General features: G+C 38.5%; 1 protein-coding gene across 1 annotated transcript in view; it reads right to left on the reverse strand.

Annotated features, from left to right (window-relative positions):
- Window positions 1-17226, reverse strand: part of VWC2L (von Willebrand factor C domain containing 2 like) — a 165946-nt gene that overhangs the window by 123881 nt on the left and 24839 nt on the right. The window contains exon 2 of the mRNA XM_058186095.1: window positions 13239-13368. Within this exon, the coding sequence (XP_058042078.1) occupies window positions 13239-13368 (130 nt within the window). The remainder of the gene's footprint in view (window positions 1-13238; window positions 13369-17226) is intronic.

Here is a 17226-nt window from a genome sequence, read left to right on the forward strand (position 1 = left end):
ACCATGGTCCAGGAATCCAAAAAATTTTGGTGACACCAAACTTTTAGCCAGTGGTTCACTTCTAAAATCCTTTCTTTTCTCACCAGATGTTGACCTTTCATTGGCGGTACAGATGAAAAAACTACTTCTGCACCTAACTCCTTAACTTTCTTGCCTAACTGCTCATAACCCAAAAACTCAATATTGTTTTGAAGTCCTTTTTTGTGTCATTTGTCCCTACATGTAGTAATAGAAAAGGGTAGTAATCTGTGGGGTTTATTATTTTGGTTAGGTTCTCAGCCATATCTTTGATTTTTGCCCCAGGGAGACAGTATACTGTACTTCTCTGGATTGACTGCCCGGTCTACAGATGGCTGGTTTTGTTTCCTTGAGTATTGAATCTCCTATCACCAACACTCACCTTTTTTTTCCTAGGGAGGTTTGGGGTATTTTTCTATCTATCACAGAAGCATTTGACTTTTTTAGGGGTAATTTGATGATGCTTTTTTTTCTAGGTGTCTCTATGTTTTCTTCCAGGGAGAGTCCATGAAATAGATTGCTTAGAACCAGAATGAGTTGGTTTGGACAGGGGTTTTGTACTAGGTTTGTGTTTTTTCCTATGAGTGACATGTTTCCATCTTCCTCCTCCTCCTCCCCCCTCCTCCTCCTCCCCCTCCCTCCTCCTCTAGAAGTTGTTTGATCATTATGTTCAATTTCTGCATATTCTTCTTGTAAGGTTTGGAGTTTCTCATTTTGTAGCTTGAGTTTCTGAGTGGTTAGAGTTTCCTCTAGACCCTTTACTTTTTCGTCTAGTAACTTGATTAGTTTACATTTGGTACATATGTAGTTTGGGTCTTCTATGGGCATAAGTGTATACATGGAACATCTTTTGCAGATCACAATAGTATCAGTTTCTTTTTCCAAGAGTGGATTAAAAAAATTGAAAATGAAAATGTAGGTTTTACCACAGATTTTTAAAAGGGAAAAATATCTAATTTAGAATTTTGATATTCTAACACATCATTTAAAATTTAAAAATTCCTTCCCACATCAGAAACACACTCCAGGTTTGGACAGAGCTTCTCTGCATGGTAGGGGTTGCACCCCTCTGCCTCCAAGGGGTGCTGAGTATCTCTCAGACATTTGGTGGGGTTGATTCTCATGTGCAACATGAACCTGGTACTCCATCAGGTTGAGCACCACAACTGGTACCATACTCAAAGGTGACGGGAACCCCCTGGGGCTGGCAGTTCTGATACAGCACCTTGTTTTGCCTCTCCTGGAATTGGTAGACCAGCATACACTTGGGCAATCTCTCATGGGAAGAGGCTACAAAAATCTGCCACTGGCCATTTGCCCTGCAGCAGAGAATGGATATGAGTTTTTACATGCCTAGATGCTGTGGGGTCTTTGAATTTGTCCTGCAACATCTGCATGAAAGTGTGCAGGTCTTGCAGCTCTGGAGCCCACACATCGTGAAGAGACACAAGCCATCATGCTGTATCCCCCTCCAGGTTTGATGAAATGGCATTGAGCCAGGGACACTCATCAGGGTACATTGCTCCATGTAGGTCCATGTAGTTTTAGACTTGGATCAGGAAGTAAGCCATATTGTCAGGTTGCTCATCAAACTGCGCTGCTAGGGGAAGTGGCAGATGGTTCTCTCATGCTAGGACATTTCCAGGCAGCAACATCAATGCTGCCAGGTGTGCCTGAACAGGGATACCAGCTGTAGCTGGGGCTGTGTTTGTTGGTGCCTGCCCCCACCCCACAATGGGGTGGTGGTGGCTGGAATGGGAGGTGCTGTCCATAAGTGGGGGTCTCCTACTATCCCAGGTGGCATTGGCACCATCAACTGTAGTCTGGGCGATGGGATAGGAATGATTTCATGGCCCCCATCCTGAGTCCCATGACTGCCATCCTTGGTGAGGTGGTTCCCCAGACCTCCAGCCAGCTGAACTTCTCACTCAGCTGCTCCATCAATGGACTGTGACCTGCAGTTGGAAAATTCCACTTGACTGGGTCCTCTCACTTGGCTGCTTACCTTGCTTCCACTTGCTCCCCGGATCACCCTAACTCCAGGGGCGGATAGGTTGATCCTCTGCTTCTTTTGCCTTCCCCACATGGCTTGCCCACTGGGGCCTGAACAGGGTCCTTTCACCGGTCTCTCCCTGTTTAGTGCGGGCTGTTGCTCCAGCTTTTTATCCCCCTGTTTGGGGTGTGCACCGGCCACTTGCATCCCAGCTTTGGCTGCCACCAGGGCCTCTGAGCGGAGGCTTCCCTTGGCTTCCACCCCCTTTCCATTCATTTGTCGGTTGCTAACATCTCAAAACTGCCAACCTCCTTGTGGAGGCCAGGTAGGCTGCTACTTGCAGAGCTGCTTTAATGCCAACTGTCCAATTGGCGAGTCCAGAAAAAGAAACTCCTGGGGCATTATTTTACCAAGAAAACAAATTTTACTGAATAAATCCACACTGACACAGAAGAAACGAAACCAACTCTGGGCTTCCTGTGCAAAAGCACACATAGTTCATTCCCCCTTTTCCCCACAGGCATCCACAGTCTATTACATTCACCAATCACTTCTGTTCATTTTGTTATGGGAACTGGCTGGCCCTGCTGGGACATCTGCTTGGGGTGTCCTTGAGGGGGAGCAATCTCATGGAAACTGACAATGCTTGGATGCCATTCCCCCTACCCTTGCATTCCAATCCACCACCACCCTGTTCTTTGTCAAGCTGCAAGCAAAGTGGAATATAGGTGAAAGTTTGAGTCAGTCTTGACAGAGACTGTCTACCTGCTCTTCATTCTACCATGTTCACCAGATCTGTTAAGTGAAATTCCAACTCTGCTTATGAACTTTCTTCAGCTCTTCTTTGCTTTATAGACTTGTGAAGGTCATAAATGTGGTCATAAAGTTACTTTTTCATAGCCTTTGAACTGTGAACAATTACTATATGAGGCAGCTATATGTAGCTTGCAATCATCACAACGTCCAGGTGAATATTACATTCTACAGTATCCTTTTACCTCCCTCTCATATGCGCATCATCCTCTATGATTGTTTATAGTTATGGCTGCTTTATTAATTTGAAGAGATATACGTTGTACATAATCTTGCATGTTGCAAAAAGCTCTTTGAAATGTTTGAATTATATGCATTTTTAATTAAATGCATAGTTGCAGCAAACGTGATACTGGGTGATTGTGCCAGCCATAAATTTCCTTTTTTCTATGTATAATTGTATTCATTCTTTTACTTACAGCAGAGTTCTGTAAAAGGACCCAAATCTACAAGAATAAATTTTTTATTAAAGCATTACTTTTTGAGTTGTAAAAAAATATATCTACCGTATATACTCGAATATAAGCCGATCCGAGTATAAGCCGAGGTCCCCAATTTTACCCCAAAAACTGGGGTAAACTGGGGACTCGAGTATAAGCCGAGGGTGGGAAATGAGGCACCTACGGTTGAAACCCTCCTCCTCAGCTGAGAAGGCTGGCGGCTCCCGCCCGCCCCCTCACTGCACCGGCAGGGCTTCCCCGCGCCGTCCGGTAAAATGTGAAAAAAAGAAAAAGAAAAAAAACTCGAGTATAAGCCGAATATACTCGAGTATAAGCCGAGGGGCTTAAAAAAAAAAACTGAGTATAAGTCAGTATAGACCCGAGTATAAGCCGAGGGGACGTTTTTCAGCACAAAAAACGTGCTGAAAAACTCGGCTTATACTCGAGTATATACGGTACTTGTTTTCCTAATCTGTAACATATTACCTGTAATTCACTTGTAATCATTAGCACTTACAGAAAATGTATATTCATCAAACATAGTTATTTCCTGCAGTCTTCCATGATAAAAATTAAGGTTTATATACACTTCCATCCAGGTAGTGATTTGCCAATGACAATTGTTTTATATAATCACCAGATCTTACTGTATCACCAATTTTACTGTGAAATTCTTTCATTGATGAAAAAAGGGGGATATAGATGGACATGTGTATGTTAGATTAAGCAGAGAAAGGTGTGACGTAGTGGGTTAATGGCAGAAATCAACAAAGAGGATGAAGCATTGTGTCATGGCTAATGTCTCCTTGATACACAATTCCCAGAACAAAGAAGTTAAAACACATTTTGTTTAATGCACTCTAGAAAAAAGACAGTAAACCATCAACACATTAGTTCTTAGTCCATTAGATCTATATCCAGAAAAGAATTCAGAATAATAGGACAATTGCTGATGATATATCAATGTTAGATGCCTCAAAAGTGGAGTCCAAATAAGCAGATCCAGCTGACTTTCCGCACAAATAAAAGTGGATAGTGAACCACTGTAATTCTGATTTTGAAGGCAGAGAATAAGGTACTACAGAACAAGATTCAACATGTTCTCCTCAAGGGAGAATCTCTCCCCTTGAGGAGCTTAAATGGAGGTGCTCACTTAAATGTTTCGCCAGTTTTAACTCCCTGTTAAACCAAAGAATTGATTCGGTTCTGTTAGGAAAAAAAGGGACATTTATTTATTTATGGAGTTAACAAACTCAGACTGTTGCTACATTCTTCAGATTAGTCAAGGTTTAATAATATCATCATATGTTGGGAAGACGTACAGATCCATTCAGAACCTATCCATTTTCATCAAACAATGAGACTGAACTACTGACTCTGTGGTCTCTTCTCAAAATCCCCACAGCTTTTACCAAAAACTGTCTACTATTGACCTCACCCCGTTCCTAAGAGGTCCGTAAGGGGTGTGCATAAGAGCACAAATGTGCCTACCGTTCCTGTCCTTTTGTTTTCTTTCATTATATCCAATCAATATAGTTATTAATACTTATGCTTATATATATACGCTTATATATTATATAGTTACTTTCATGCTTATGCTTATATATGTGACAAAATAAATAAATAAAATAAATAAATAAATTTTAATAAATCTTCTACCCCTGCAGAGATTTGTGCTATCCAACAGCTAAAGCAGGCTATGCTATGTCTTGATCAAACAATGAAGTGGAGTGACTATAATGTCTGTTCTGAAACAATAGGGAGAAAGGCCCAGAGACTCTTCAAAGAGGAAGGATGTGAAGGGAGATATACTAAAAACAACTATGAAGGTTCATTGCACTATACTGCAATTTGAAGGGTCCCGTTTTATAGCTCATCTTCAGATCAACATGGATTAAACATAGTGCACCTCTTTTTAGGAACCATCTTCACAATGAAATGCTAGTTGAAACAACAGTCTTCCCAATAGATAACATTAAATACAATGAAAATTACACAAAAAAAGTATTGTTCTGTCAGGTTTCTTCCAAAATAATACCATTCCATTAACATATTGGCAGCTTGTATTAGATACTGGAGGCATGTGTGTGTGTGTGTGTGTGTGTGTGTGTGTGTGTGTGTGTGTGTGTGTGTGTGTGTGTGTGCATATTAACCACAGTTTTGTATAGAAAAATCTTATACCCAAAACCACCATAGATTAATCAGGAAGTTAAAATGCTTTGTTCTCCCAGAAGGACTAACTGTTCCTTCACATGTCCATCTAAAACTATCTAAATTACCTAAAATATAATGTCCTTTTCTTTGTTTTAGAAAACCCAGAATGTAAAAGTACCTACCTGCAAATGCCCTGCAGCCATTTCTAAAAGAAAGCTGGAGAGGAGAGGAGAGAGAAATGGCTTTTTACTAGGACTGTGCAAAGCTTCCACAAAGCTTCCAACAAAGCTGCCCTTTAAAGGTGCTTTGCAGACCAATGTTGCCCAGCCTCCTTCTTCTAAAGAGGGAAGTGAGAATCTCATATTACTTCACTTCCTGTTACACTAAACCTGAGCATAAATCTGTGGTTTTTCCAGTGACTACAGGAAGTAGCTTCCATGACTGCACAATGCCCAGGAGGAAGCCCCTTCCAGAGTTCCTGGACATTCCACAGGAAGAAATCAAACAGAACATGAACACAAAAATAGTAATTCAGTATTGTACACTGTGGGTTGTGTGTCCTTCCAATGTGGAAAATTTTGCCATCCCCACACACTCAAATCCATTATTCTTCATACAGTCACACATTTCAATATATTGGAATGCAAATCAAGAGTCCATTCACATTTTACACTACAGTGATTATTGTCATATAATGTTAATATATTCATGGATATTCAACCTACATCACGCAATAGAGGGGAAAGCCCATATTACACATTTTATTTATCTATTTTATTAATAACATTTATCTGGACACCTATCTCATGTAAAATGACTCTGGGCAGCATACAACAATCCAATAAAATACTAGATTCAGATTTCTCTTTACCTCAACACAATGAAGTTAACCAGCTCCTTTAAAACATTGTCTGTGTACTTTGGTAAAAAAAATCTCCCCCCCCCCCACAAAACTCTCGTTTTGTGAAAGGAATGAGAAGTAGTTCCCACATAGTCCAAAGAAACAATGGGATGTCTTTACTGCCTACTCCAAATATTATGTCTTTGCCTTTTACCTAGATTGGGTCAGAAAGGACATTACTGTAGAAATCTGAACATTGATCAATAGAATTTGCATTTACCATCCATGAGTTGCTGGGATTGTTTTGTGATGCCTTCTTAGTTTTTCAATAGCAAATTGCTTATCACAGGTTTCTGAATGTGTGCTTCTATAATCATCTCAAATCCAGCCTGCAGAAAGAAACTGATGGATGGTTTTGGAGAAGGTGATAGGACTGCAGCTGCAATAAATCTTGGAGGAGTGGCTTATCTAATTTCCTTTCAATCATGTTTCAGTCCCAGGAAAAAGACTGAAACTATAGCAGTCACTCATTGAGAAGATCAATGAGAGGGGATCTTGATGCTGGGAATGTAATTATTTTGGTCCTACTCAATCTCTCACTAGCGTTTTATATTATCAACCAAGGTATTCTGTGAGAGTTGTTGTGAAGATGTGGACACTATTTTGCAGTAGTTTCATTCCTCCCTGAATAGGTAATTCCAGTCAATGGCACTGGCAGATAGCTTTTCCTGTATAAAGTATGATAGGGCTCTGAGTCTGATCTATTAATATGCTGATGATACATAATTATACAATTTAATCTTGGACCAGATAGGAGATCAGGTAAGTGTTTGGAGGCAGAAATAGACTATATGGGGCAAAACAATTGAATTCCAGCATAACGGAGCTGTTTCTCCTAAAGCTGTCAGGTTAGTCACAATTCTTATTTTGACTCTGGATTGAGATGCATGTCCCCTGGAAGAGCAAGCCCCAATTTAGGATCTTTACTGGACTCATGGCTTCTGTTTGAACAGCAGGTGAAAGATGTGGCCAGGGAAAACTTTGGCCGGTTTTGACTAGTATACCAATTGTAGCATGTTTTGAAATGAGAGGCACTGCAGCAATGACCTTCATGATTCAAAACTAGATTATTATTTGGGACTGCCTTTGAAGAAAATCCCAAAACTGCAACTGGTCCAGCTGGCAAGGTGGCAGGTGAGAGCTGTTTCAGCAAGGATGCATCTATGTTATTCATGCTGCATTTGTTGTCACTATGCTTCTGAATACAATTCAAAGAGCTGCTTTTGACTTACTGAGAGTCCAAGATTCCCATGAGAACAAACAGTTTGTTCATCCTGTATCATCAGCTACCAAGGTGCCTTCTCTCAGGATGGGAGCTCAGGATAGGCTTTGGCAGAGGTAACATGGCCACTTTGGAACCGTCTGCCCTTGAGATTCATATACTTTTAAGAGGCAGAGAAGGAATAGTTGCTTCATGGATTTGGGGGACTTGAACAGACTATTTTTGTTTTGGTGGCTTTTTCTTAGGATGTCTTAACTGATTGTAATTATTTTACAAGGGCTTTTGGCTGGAGCCTGTATAATTGGATGCAACTTAAGTCATAAATTATATATGAAAATAAGAAAATAAAGCACAATCAGTTACCGTACGGTTTTTATTTCCCAGCTCCTTCTCCCTCTAAGCAACTTGCTTGACAAATAAATAAATAAATAAATACATACATACATACATACATACATACATACATACATACATACATACATACATACTGGTATTCAGGAGCGGGCAGTAAATTTTGTAAAATTTTGGTTGATCTAATGAATTTGGATTTTATATTTTTTCTCTCATGATTAATGATTTTATTATTGTTTCTTTAAAGTTGTCTATCAACTGTTCTTTTGAAATTTAATATTTTGCATCTGAGGATTATCCACCAGAAGGCAAAGCTTGTATCTAAAAATTTTACAAGGAACTAACTAGGGTTCCAGAGCCTTTATAACAAGTAAAATATAAAATTCAAGAAGGTTCCTTATCCAAGTGAGCAGATAAATCTTAAACAGCATTTTAGCTCATGTGGGACAGATCTTCAAGGATGTTTATATCCTGTCAGTATGATGCCTGCATTACTCATGAATCATGCAGCACATGCTCCAGTCCATTTTCCTCACTATTATCTTCTAAAAAGTCAGATTTGTTTCCTGATAGTTTTTGTAATGAATCTTCTGGGAAATTATACCATCTGTGCACTGCTGAATATGTTGTCTTCCAATATTGTTATAAATGTTTGTTAGTTTACCCAGGCTCCTTTTATAAATTTAAATCAGATGGGAAAATGAGGTTTCTTTTCCTTTTTATTTTTTGAATTAGGAGAATTTGACTAGACTAAATCATAATCTTTAACTGGAAAATTCACTAAAGAATTGGCAAAATACTAAGAACATAATGGAAAAACATGAGCATCCTGATCTCTATAGACCATATGCTGGTGATGAGTCTGTGAGATGCACCTCCTTTTGGGCAGGTGCGGGCAGAACCCAGAGGAGGTATGAACACTTTTTAGTTACATTTTTACAATAAATATATTTCCCCCCCGAAGTTTCATTGTATTGCTTCCATTGTTCATTTGTGTATAGTTCTATGCTGGATTTTTAAGGAAGGTTTCAGTACATTAATATTACACCAAAATGAGTTGTGAGGGCAAAATATTTAGGAATTCCTGTTATAAACCTTGGAGAATAGAAAAGAATTGTTTCTTTTCATTTAAAAAGAAGATTACATTAAATATTCTGGAACAAAGGAGCAGCTGTTCAAACTCAGGCACTTTAGCAAACAGAACAGTGAATTAAATGCAAATACAACTGCAATTCTAACTTGCAGTTTGAACTTTACTGGCTAACAAAGGACACAAGAGCCGTCTAGAAATACAGCATACAGAATAACAGAGTTGGAGAATCTTCTAGTCCAGAGGTCCCTAACCCTCGGGTGGTAGCCCACTCCCAGGTCTTGAACCGTTCAAACTGGGCTTTGGGAGTGGCGAGTGAGGGTGTGCATGCATCATCATTTGCATGAACAACAGTCTGCATGCTCCATTTGCGCAAGTGGCAGGCTGGCATCCCTGTCACTTGCATACATGCACACTTGCCTGCCACTCAGACGGAACCATCCCCTCTCACCTCCTCTGTTGGTCCACAAAGCCAGAAAGGTTGGTGACCCCTGTTCTATCCCCTGCTCAAGCAGGAAACCCTATATCATTTCAGACAGATGGCTGTCCAGTCTCTTTTTTTAAAAGCCTCCAGTGTTGGAGCATCTACAACTTCTGAAGGCAAGCCATTCCACTGGTTTATCGTTTTCACCATCAGGAAATTTCTCCTTAGTTCAATAGTTTCAGGGTGTATTTATTATGGTCATGTTCTAAACACAGTGGATTTTGTACTAGCCTTTGGTATAATGCTGAACTGTATGTCAATACAGGAAAGAGGATCCAGGATAGATCCTGCCTACTGTTCTTAAGATAATTTTAGTGATTAGAAAATTTAGTTTAGAGTTTTGAAGACCTTCTTGTTTGTTTGCTTCCTTGTACATATACAATGACATAATGTTTTAAACTCTAGATTAAGACATAGCAAACCCCATTTTAATATTGGAAAGGACCAGAAGCATTGCAAGCTATTGAGTAATAACTACGCTAAGTCCTAAGAACTATGATGCTTTTTAATATATTGGTTTAAAGATTTCTTTAATCAGATTGCAATTAAAATGATAAGTTCTCTCTGAATCAGTAATCATGTATTAATTTGGATTGCTGATTACTAATGCGAATTGTACCCCAAGGGTAAGGACCTATTGAAAATGAACTTTCCTAAACTTGTAAACCCATCAGAGAAAGCTAGCCACAGTCTCATGCATTTGCTGGTTGCTGTTTTGTTTTCTTCTGCTACATTAATCCAGGATAAGCAACATGTGATTTTGGCATTTCTATTCTTTTAAGGATTTTTTTTTTCCAGAATGCTTTTTAATTCTCATGCTGCCAGTCAAGTCTAAGAAAAGTTCACTCTAGAGGAAAATGGTTTTTCTCCTTGAGTCAGTAAACTTTCTCATGGAGACAAAGTCAAAGTAGCATTATAAAAACTTTTTATTTCAACTTTTAGTTGAAAGGACCCTTTGCACAGAGCATTGGTTTGTGTGAAACAAACCTACTACACAATTTACTAGACTTGCAATGTTTCCTATCAGTGGGAATTCCAGTTGCAGTTTCCCAGGTTTGTAAGCTTCAAATCCCAGAATTCCACTGCCAATATGGTTATTGATGAGAATTCTGAGAGTTGAAGCCCACAAACCGGGGAAGTTACTAAGGCTGGGAAACACAGCACTAGAGAAAGAGAGATCCCTAGAAAATATGATATTTTAGAACAGACTGTGATATAATTTGAAGCAAAGGTAGCCCTCTGAGATAAAATTATTTTATGGCTAAAAGAGAGGAAGTCAGGAAAAGAAATGATGAATGTTTCTTCGTAAATGTTATAAAGTTGATTTTGGGGTATTGAACCAGAAATTTAATCAATTAATTAACAGCATTTGGCACACACTATTGCATTGCTGTGACTATTATCTTGATTGTTTTTAACCACACACTGCAGACACCCCTGTGTTTCTCCCTCCCTGTCTCCCTGTGGTATTTTAGATCAACAATTGAACAATCTTGCTCAACACTTTCATTTTTGGCAAACTAGAGCTGCAGAGAAACAAATCACAACTAAAATTTCATGGAAGGTTAGGGATCAGAATAACATGGATGATGCTATCTATTCCACTTGGGATGAGAGAAAATATACTACAAATAATCCAGTTATTTCCCAACTTTGTCTATATCCTAGAGTAGCTTAGAAAGAAACAATGTGGACAACCAGTATTATATCTTTGGCATTTGTGACATTAACTTTTTCTTTAATCACAGTAGCTATTCTGTTAGTTTGAACTAAGTTTTGGAGAATAATATAGAAATGGATGACAGGATTATCTAGACCGAGGGAAGTAGAAGGTAAGAACTATCCAATTTTCTCTTTGGCCTCTGATAGAATTAAGGGTTAGATGGTCTTTGTCCAAACTGTTTATGCATTTCACTCTATGGAAGCTATTTTCTGTGTAATTGTGGTTCCAACTGAAAATGTTTTATTCATGTAACATCCATTATAAATATTACTTCATATAATAATGGATTCGCACAGGCAGAGAATATAACATCATAATATAAACACATTAGAGGAAAAATAAGGGGACGTTTTCCTATGGAGACCTTTACAGTACTTTACATTTTAATATGTATTAATGTAAGCAAGTTATTTCCCTCTTAGAAGTCACACTTGTGTGATTTCATTTATATAACCCATCTGGGAGGGAGATAGATAATTTCAAAATTTGATAATAAAATAAAATAATGTTTCTGACATTATATACAGTCTACAATTTTAGGAGAAATACTTAAGGTAAAGTACTTATGGAAATGGAATATTGGCTGATTCTATTTTTTTGCAAAGTCTGTGGGTCATGGAGATTACTTGGAATAGAAAAAATATTGATGAACTAGAGATTCATTCAAACATCAGTTCCAATTTAAAAATTTTTAATACATCATTAAAAAAGGTAAAGGTTCCCCTCGCACATACGTGCTAGTTGTTGCCAACTCTAGGTGGCAGTGCTCATCTCCGTTTCAAAGTCGAAGAGCCAACACTGTCCAAAGACGTCTTCGTGGTCATGTGGCCGGCATGACTCAATGCCAAAGGTGTATGGAACGCTGTTACCTTCCCACCAAAGGTGGTCCCTATTTTTTCTACTTGAATTTTTACATGCTTTTGAAACTGCTAGGTTGGCAGAAGCTGGGACAAGTGACGGGAGCTCACCCCGTTACACGGCAGCACTAGGGATTCGAACCGCCGAGCTGCCGGCCTTTCGATCGACAAGCTCAACATCCTAGCCCCTGAGCCACCGCGTCCCTATGTTACATCATTACCATCATTTAAATTACTGTAATTGAAGAGCACATTAAGTATATGTTTTAAATATTTTTAGGAACAGGATTTTTACTAACCAGATTACTTAGCACAGATGCAACTGGATTTCATAACAAATCCCTGAAGTTCTGTAGGCTGCTTGCTGTGTCAGGGCAGCTTTGCTCTAAGCTTATGTGACATGACATTTAACAAAGCCAAAATGAGATATAATTTTTATAATGAAGCCCCGTTTAGGGTATGGCTTCAAGCTGCAATAGTGATCGCATCACTGGATTTTCATAAGTAGCCCTGTGGAATATGGTTCAGCTTTGTTTCCCCATTCCACTAATATACAGACTTTTATCTTGCTGTGATGGTAAGATAATTAAAGGATTAAGAACACTTGGAAACACAATTTTCCTAAATATGTTTGATAGATGTCAAAGAGCAGTAATGGGGAGGAGTTACGCTCCTTCAGGTTTCTGGGAATATCATTGGATATAGCCGAGGTCAACTGGAGTCACTGCAACATTTGGAATATATATCATTGGAATGACATATGAAATATTAATTTTTGATTAATGCAATTATGATATAAACCTGAGAGTGCTTATCACCCCTTTATTCTTTTCAGATTATAATTTCACTAACCGAAAATAGTTTTTTAGCTATGGAAAATAATAATTTAAAAATCCTATTTTCATAGTCTTTAAGCTGTCTCAGCTAAATTTCAAGGGATTCCTTGCCTGTGTCATGAATTATGACTTGTCTCTATTACAGTTACCAATCCAGTTTTCTAATCCCCAAATTCATAAACCTTATAGGTACCAGACATCTTGGTGCATATGCCAATGAAGAAGGTTGCCCATCATTCACATAGTCTTTGTGAGTCTACAAATAATAGCCTTTCCTAATGAAGCTAAGTTTCTAAGTGTTGTCAAACACTTTAAAAATTAGATGACATATTTCTTTTTATGTATTGAAAGCTTACCATTTTTGCAGACTGGACAACACTGTTCTGGCTCATAGACTGGGTTGACACATTCAGGGACGGCGCAATCTGCTACAACACAGTGAACTTCATTGCTGGGCTCACAACGGCACCATTCACATGGCGAGGGCTGGGAACAAAGCTCAAATTAGCCTATTTCAACCCTTCTGGTAGTTCAGTAAACAAAGATAATCTAATCTTGAGTTATACATTTCACTTAACTTATTCATTGCACATATCTGGATAATACAGTGTATGTATACTGTATAATGTTATAAAATGGCCTTCATTTTATAGATAACTGTTGGGGTTTAACACTTACTTATAAAAGATTTATCCTAAAGCTCCATAGCAGCCTTTGATCCTGCTGCCTTTTGTGGGCATGGAAGTTTCTGACTAGTTAAAGGCCTAAGAGTTCACATTATGTGGGACCAAACTTCATTTTATTGCTTGTGTTTTAACACCTGAGAGCTACCACTGTTCCCCTGCAACTGGCAGGAATGCCATTCTGCCCCAACTAGAGGTGACATTGAGTTTCAAAATTAATACTCCCAGATCTATAAATTTATCAAATCCCTCTCTGTTTGTGACTGTCAGCACATCTTTCAGGAATTAATTTCACTGACCAATTGTGTACTGTATGAAGAAGCACTTTGGTCTGTTTGAAATCTTTGAAGGAACAGTTTTAGAACTAGCATTCTGAGAGAGGAAACAAAACTTCCATTTCCATCCACTTTCTTCACACCATGTGTCATTATATACACTTTGATCATGTCCCTACAGTTAGTCTAAGATGATATAGAGAGTCCACAGAATATACTTCAAGGAGCTCTGTAATTCTGTAAATAACTCCCCAACACTGATCACTCCAAGGTCACAAGGAACTACAGAGTCAAAGCTCTTTTTCATTGGAACTATGGTTTTATAAGTGCAGAGAGAATAATGCTGCGTTCACCAAAATCAGTGCAAAGGCTTTCAAAGAACAGCTTTAAAAATGGCAGTTGCAAACTTTTCAGTAAAAAAAGGATGGAGGTTTAAGCTGTGTATTGTTTAATTAATTAAATCTTTTAAAGAAAGTAGCATAAAAGAGTTCTTAGAAACTTGTGCTGCAGTTGTCCAAATATATTTCTTTAAAAACTTGGTTTCTGAAGTCCCCATAATTTTGCTGACTAAATTAGTTCCAATTAATTTCTTTCTTTTGAAAAGTGGATTTAATTTAGCAATTTCATGAATCTGAATGCTGTCAAGCCTTTGCTTTCTTTTGTTATAAATATGAAATCAATCAGTTTAAGCTTGCAGGAATACAAGTTCATAAAGGGATAAATTCTTTATAACTTCATTGCCCTAATATATAGGGGAGGGGGAAGGAAAAAAAATTGAATTATAATAGAAAGTATAAAAAAATAATAAAATATTTTTTTAATGCAAAAAGCATAACATTATGTACATATGTAAAATAATACTCAAGATTAAACCTTGGTCTGATGGAAAATATTAGATTTTCTCCATCTGGGTGTGATATAAGCTACCATAGGTAGAAGAAACATACTTCATTACTCCAAGTTTTAAAATTGGGTGGCATTAAAAAAAGCTATACTCCATGAAGTGTAAATCTATATTTCTTCATATGTTGTTAAGCCTAAATTTTGAAGGGATAATGATATTTCTCCTCAAAGGAGAGGAGAAATAAAGACAATGGGTTGACATGGATGAAATGCTACCGGTTCAGACTGGATCAGGAGAAGTGATAGCGGAGATTGGAGATGGTTCGCCATACTGGTAGCAATTACTGGCTGGCCACGCCCCCAAACCGGTCCACGGCCCATAGCCCTGCCATGCTTCCCTGCCTTCCATGCTGCCAAACTCATTGTTCGAAGCATCTAAGGAAACGTCTTCCAACTCTTTAAGATCAACTTTAAGAGCTCCGAGAAGCCGACAGCAAAAGTAGCGGCAGCAGGGGCAACAGGTGTGTGTGTGTGTGTGTGTGTGTGTGTGTGTGTGTGTGTGTGTGTCCCTCCTCGGTCCTCCTCTCCCAGGTGAGAGCCAGGGCTTCGCTGCCTCCTCTTTTCCTAAGAGAGGCGGTGTCTGCCTCCAAGTCCATGCAACACACACGTTCCTGTCGCCCCCACTGCCACTACTTTTGCTGTTGGCTTCTTAAAGTTGATCTTGAAGAGTTGGAAGACATTTCCTTAGATCGCCAAATATCAGCAATCTAAGGAAACGTCTTCTTACACCTTCTCCTCCCCATCCCCCTCCCCCGTTTTCCCATTTCTGTGCCTGGATTCTGCTTCTTACACCTTCTCCTCCCCATCCCCCGCCTCATTTTTACATTTCTGTGCCTGGATTCTGCTTCTGCAAGAGAAGGCTCCAATGTTCACTTGGCTGGTGGAGGGAAACTCAAAGTGTTGGGGGCTTCTGAAGGGCAGAATGTGTTTCAAAATGTGCAGCTCTTGGCTCTAACAGTGAGTGAAACAGTCAAATTGGCCACGCCCACCTGGTCACATGACCACCAAGGCATGCCCATCAAGCCATGCCCACAGAACTGGTAGCAAACATTTTTACATTTCATTCCTGGGTTGACAGCAAAGTAATAAGAATTTCTTTCTTCCGTATGTTAAAATTCAAATTCTGTTCTTTCCTTTTTTTGGGAAATGACAGCTTACACTGTATCCTTTGTTTGTACTTTTGTACAATCTTCTACTAACATGGATTTGGAATCACTTTGCAGAATGTGTTTGTCCATACAGGTTTTAGAGGCAACCACAAGACAGTCATTATTACCTGAACATTGCAATGGGTTGTTATAGCTATTGGAAGAAAACACCATTATACACAGAATCCTATTGGCGGGGGGGAAATGATGACTCTGCTACATCCAAAGCCCAGGGATATGAGTCCCCCTGCCCTTCAAATGTTTTTCTTTTCCATAACAAGTAGATCCCACTTTGTTTAATGGAAACCTGGTGACACTTGTCTTCAAGATATATCAAAGGCATGGTATGTCATGTCACGGCATGTCATGTCATGTCATGTTGTATCATGTCATGTCATGTCTCCCTCAAAAAAAATAGAGGAGATTATGTATGGCAGGATTGCCCCAGGAACATTAAAGATTTTTCTAAAAGAATGTTTTGAAATATTTTAACTGGGTAGCCATCTTTGTGTTTCATAGTATAGCAGCCAACATAATTGATTTGCTTTACTTTGAATTAAAAAGCAGGGGTTACTATCAGCATTACTTTGAATAAAAACATCCAAGCAAGTCTCCAAATTGCACTTGGTAATTCATACAACTAGTTTAAAGGAATGCTTTCCAAAACAACGAACCCTGGAACAAAATATCTCAATTTTTGAAAGAGTGGCTTTGTTCTGTTTTCTGTTTGCCAATTGTGCAAGTAGGTATTTCTAAAGACCAAGCTTCAACTTTTCCTTTTGACAGTGCTTGGCTAATCATTATTTTTCTATGTCAGCACTCAGGAGAAGACCTCTATTTTTCATTAGAAATTCTGAATGGTTTTGCAAATTAATCCTGAATTCATGCAAACAAAAAGATTTGCAATTCATTTCAGAAATGCTCTCAGTTTCTTATGAATTGGTTAACTAAAACCTCATGTCAACCCTAAAATTAGCTACAGTATTCAAAGCTTCTCCAACTTTTTCTCATTGTTAGCAGTTTGCAATCCTCATTTTCACTTAGTTTCCATGTAACTTTTGCAGTTCAGATAAATACTTGTTTTCCTTATATTAAAAGCAAATTCTATGCATTTACTATCCAGTTGTCATTCTATCTTCATGGAGCTTCTGCTTTTTAATTCATTTATTTGTTTTTGTTTTTGAGCATTGATAAGGAAGTAATATGCTGGTCTATGACTATAATAACAATTGATTTTTTTTCAGAAGCAAAAATAATATTTTGTTAAAGAATTGACAAAGGAATTATTTTCATTACACAGTTTGATTACTGTGTCCCTCAAATATTTTAAGCTAG

The sequence above is a fragment of the Ahaetulla prasina genome, chromosome 1 (assembly GCF_028640845.1).
Source record: "Ahaetulla prasina isolate Xishuangbanna chromosome 1, ASM2864084v1, whole genome shotgun sequence".
Classification (NCBI taxonomy): Eukaryota; Metazoa; Chordata; class Lepidosauria; order Squamata; family Colubridae; genus Ahaetulla; species Ahaetulla prasina.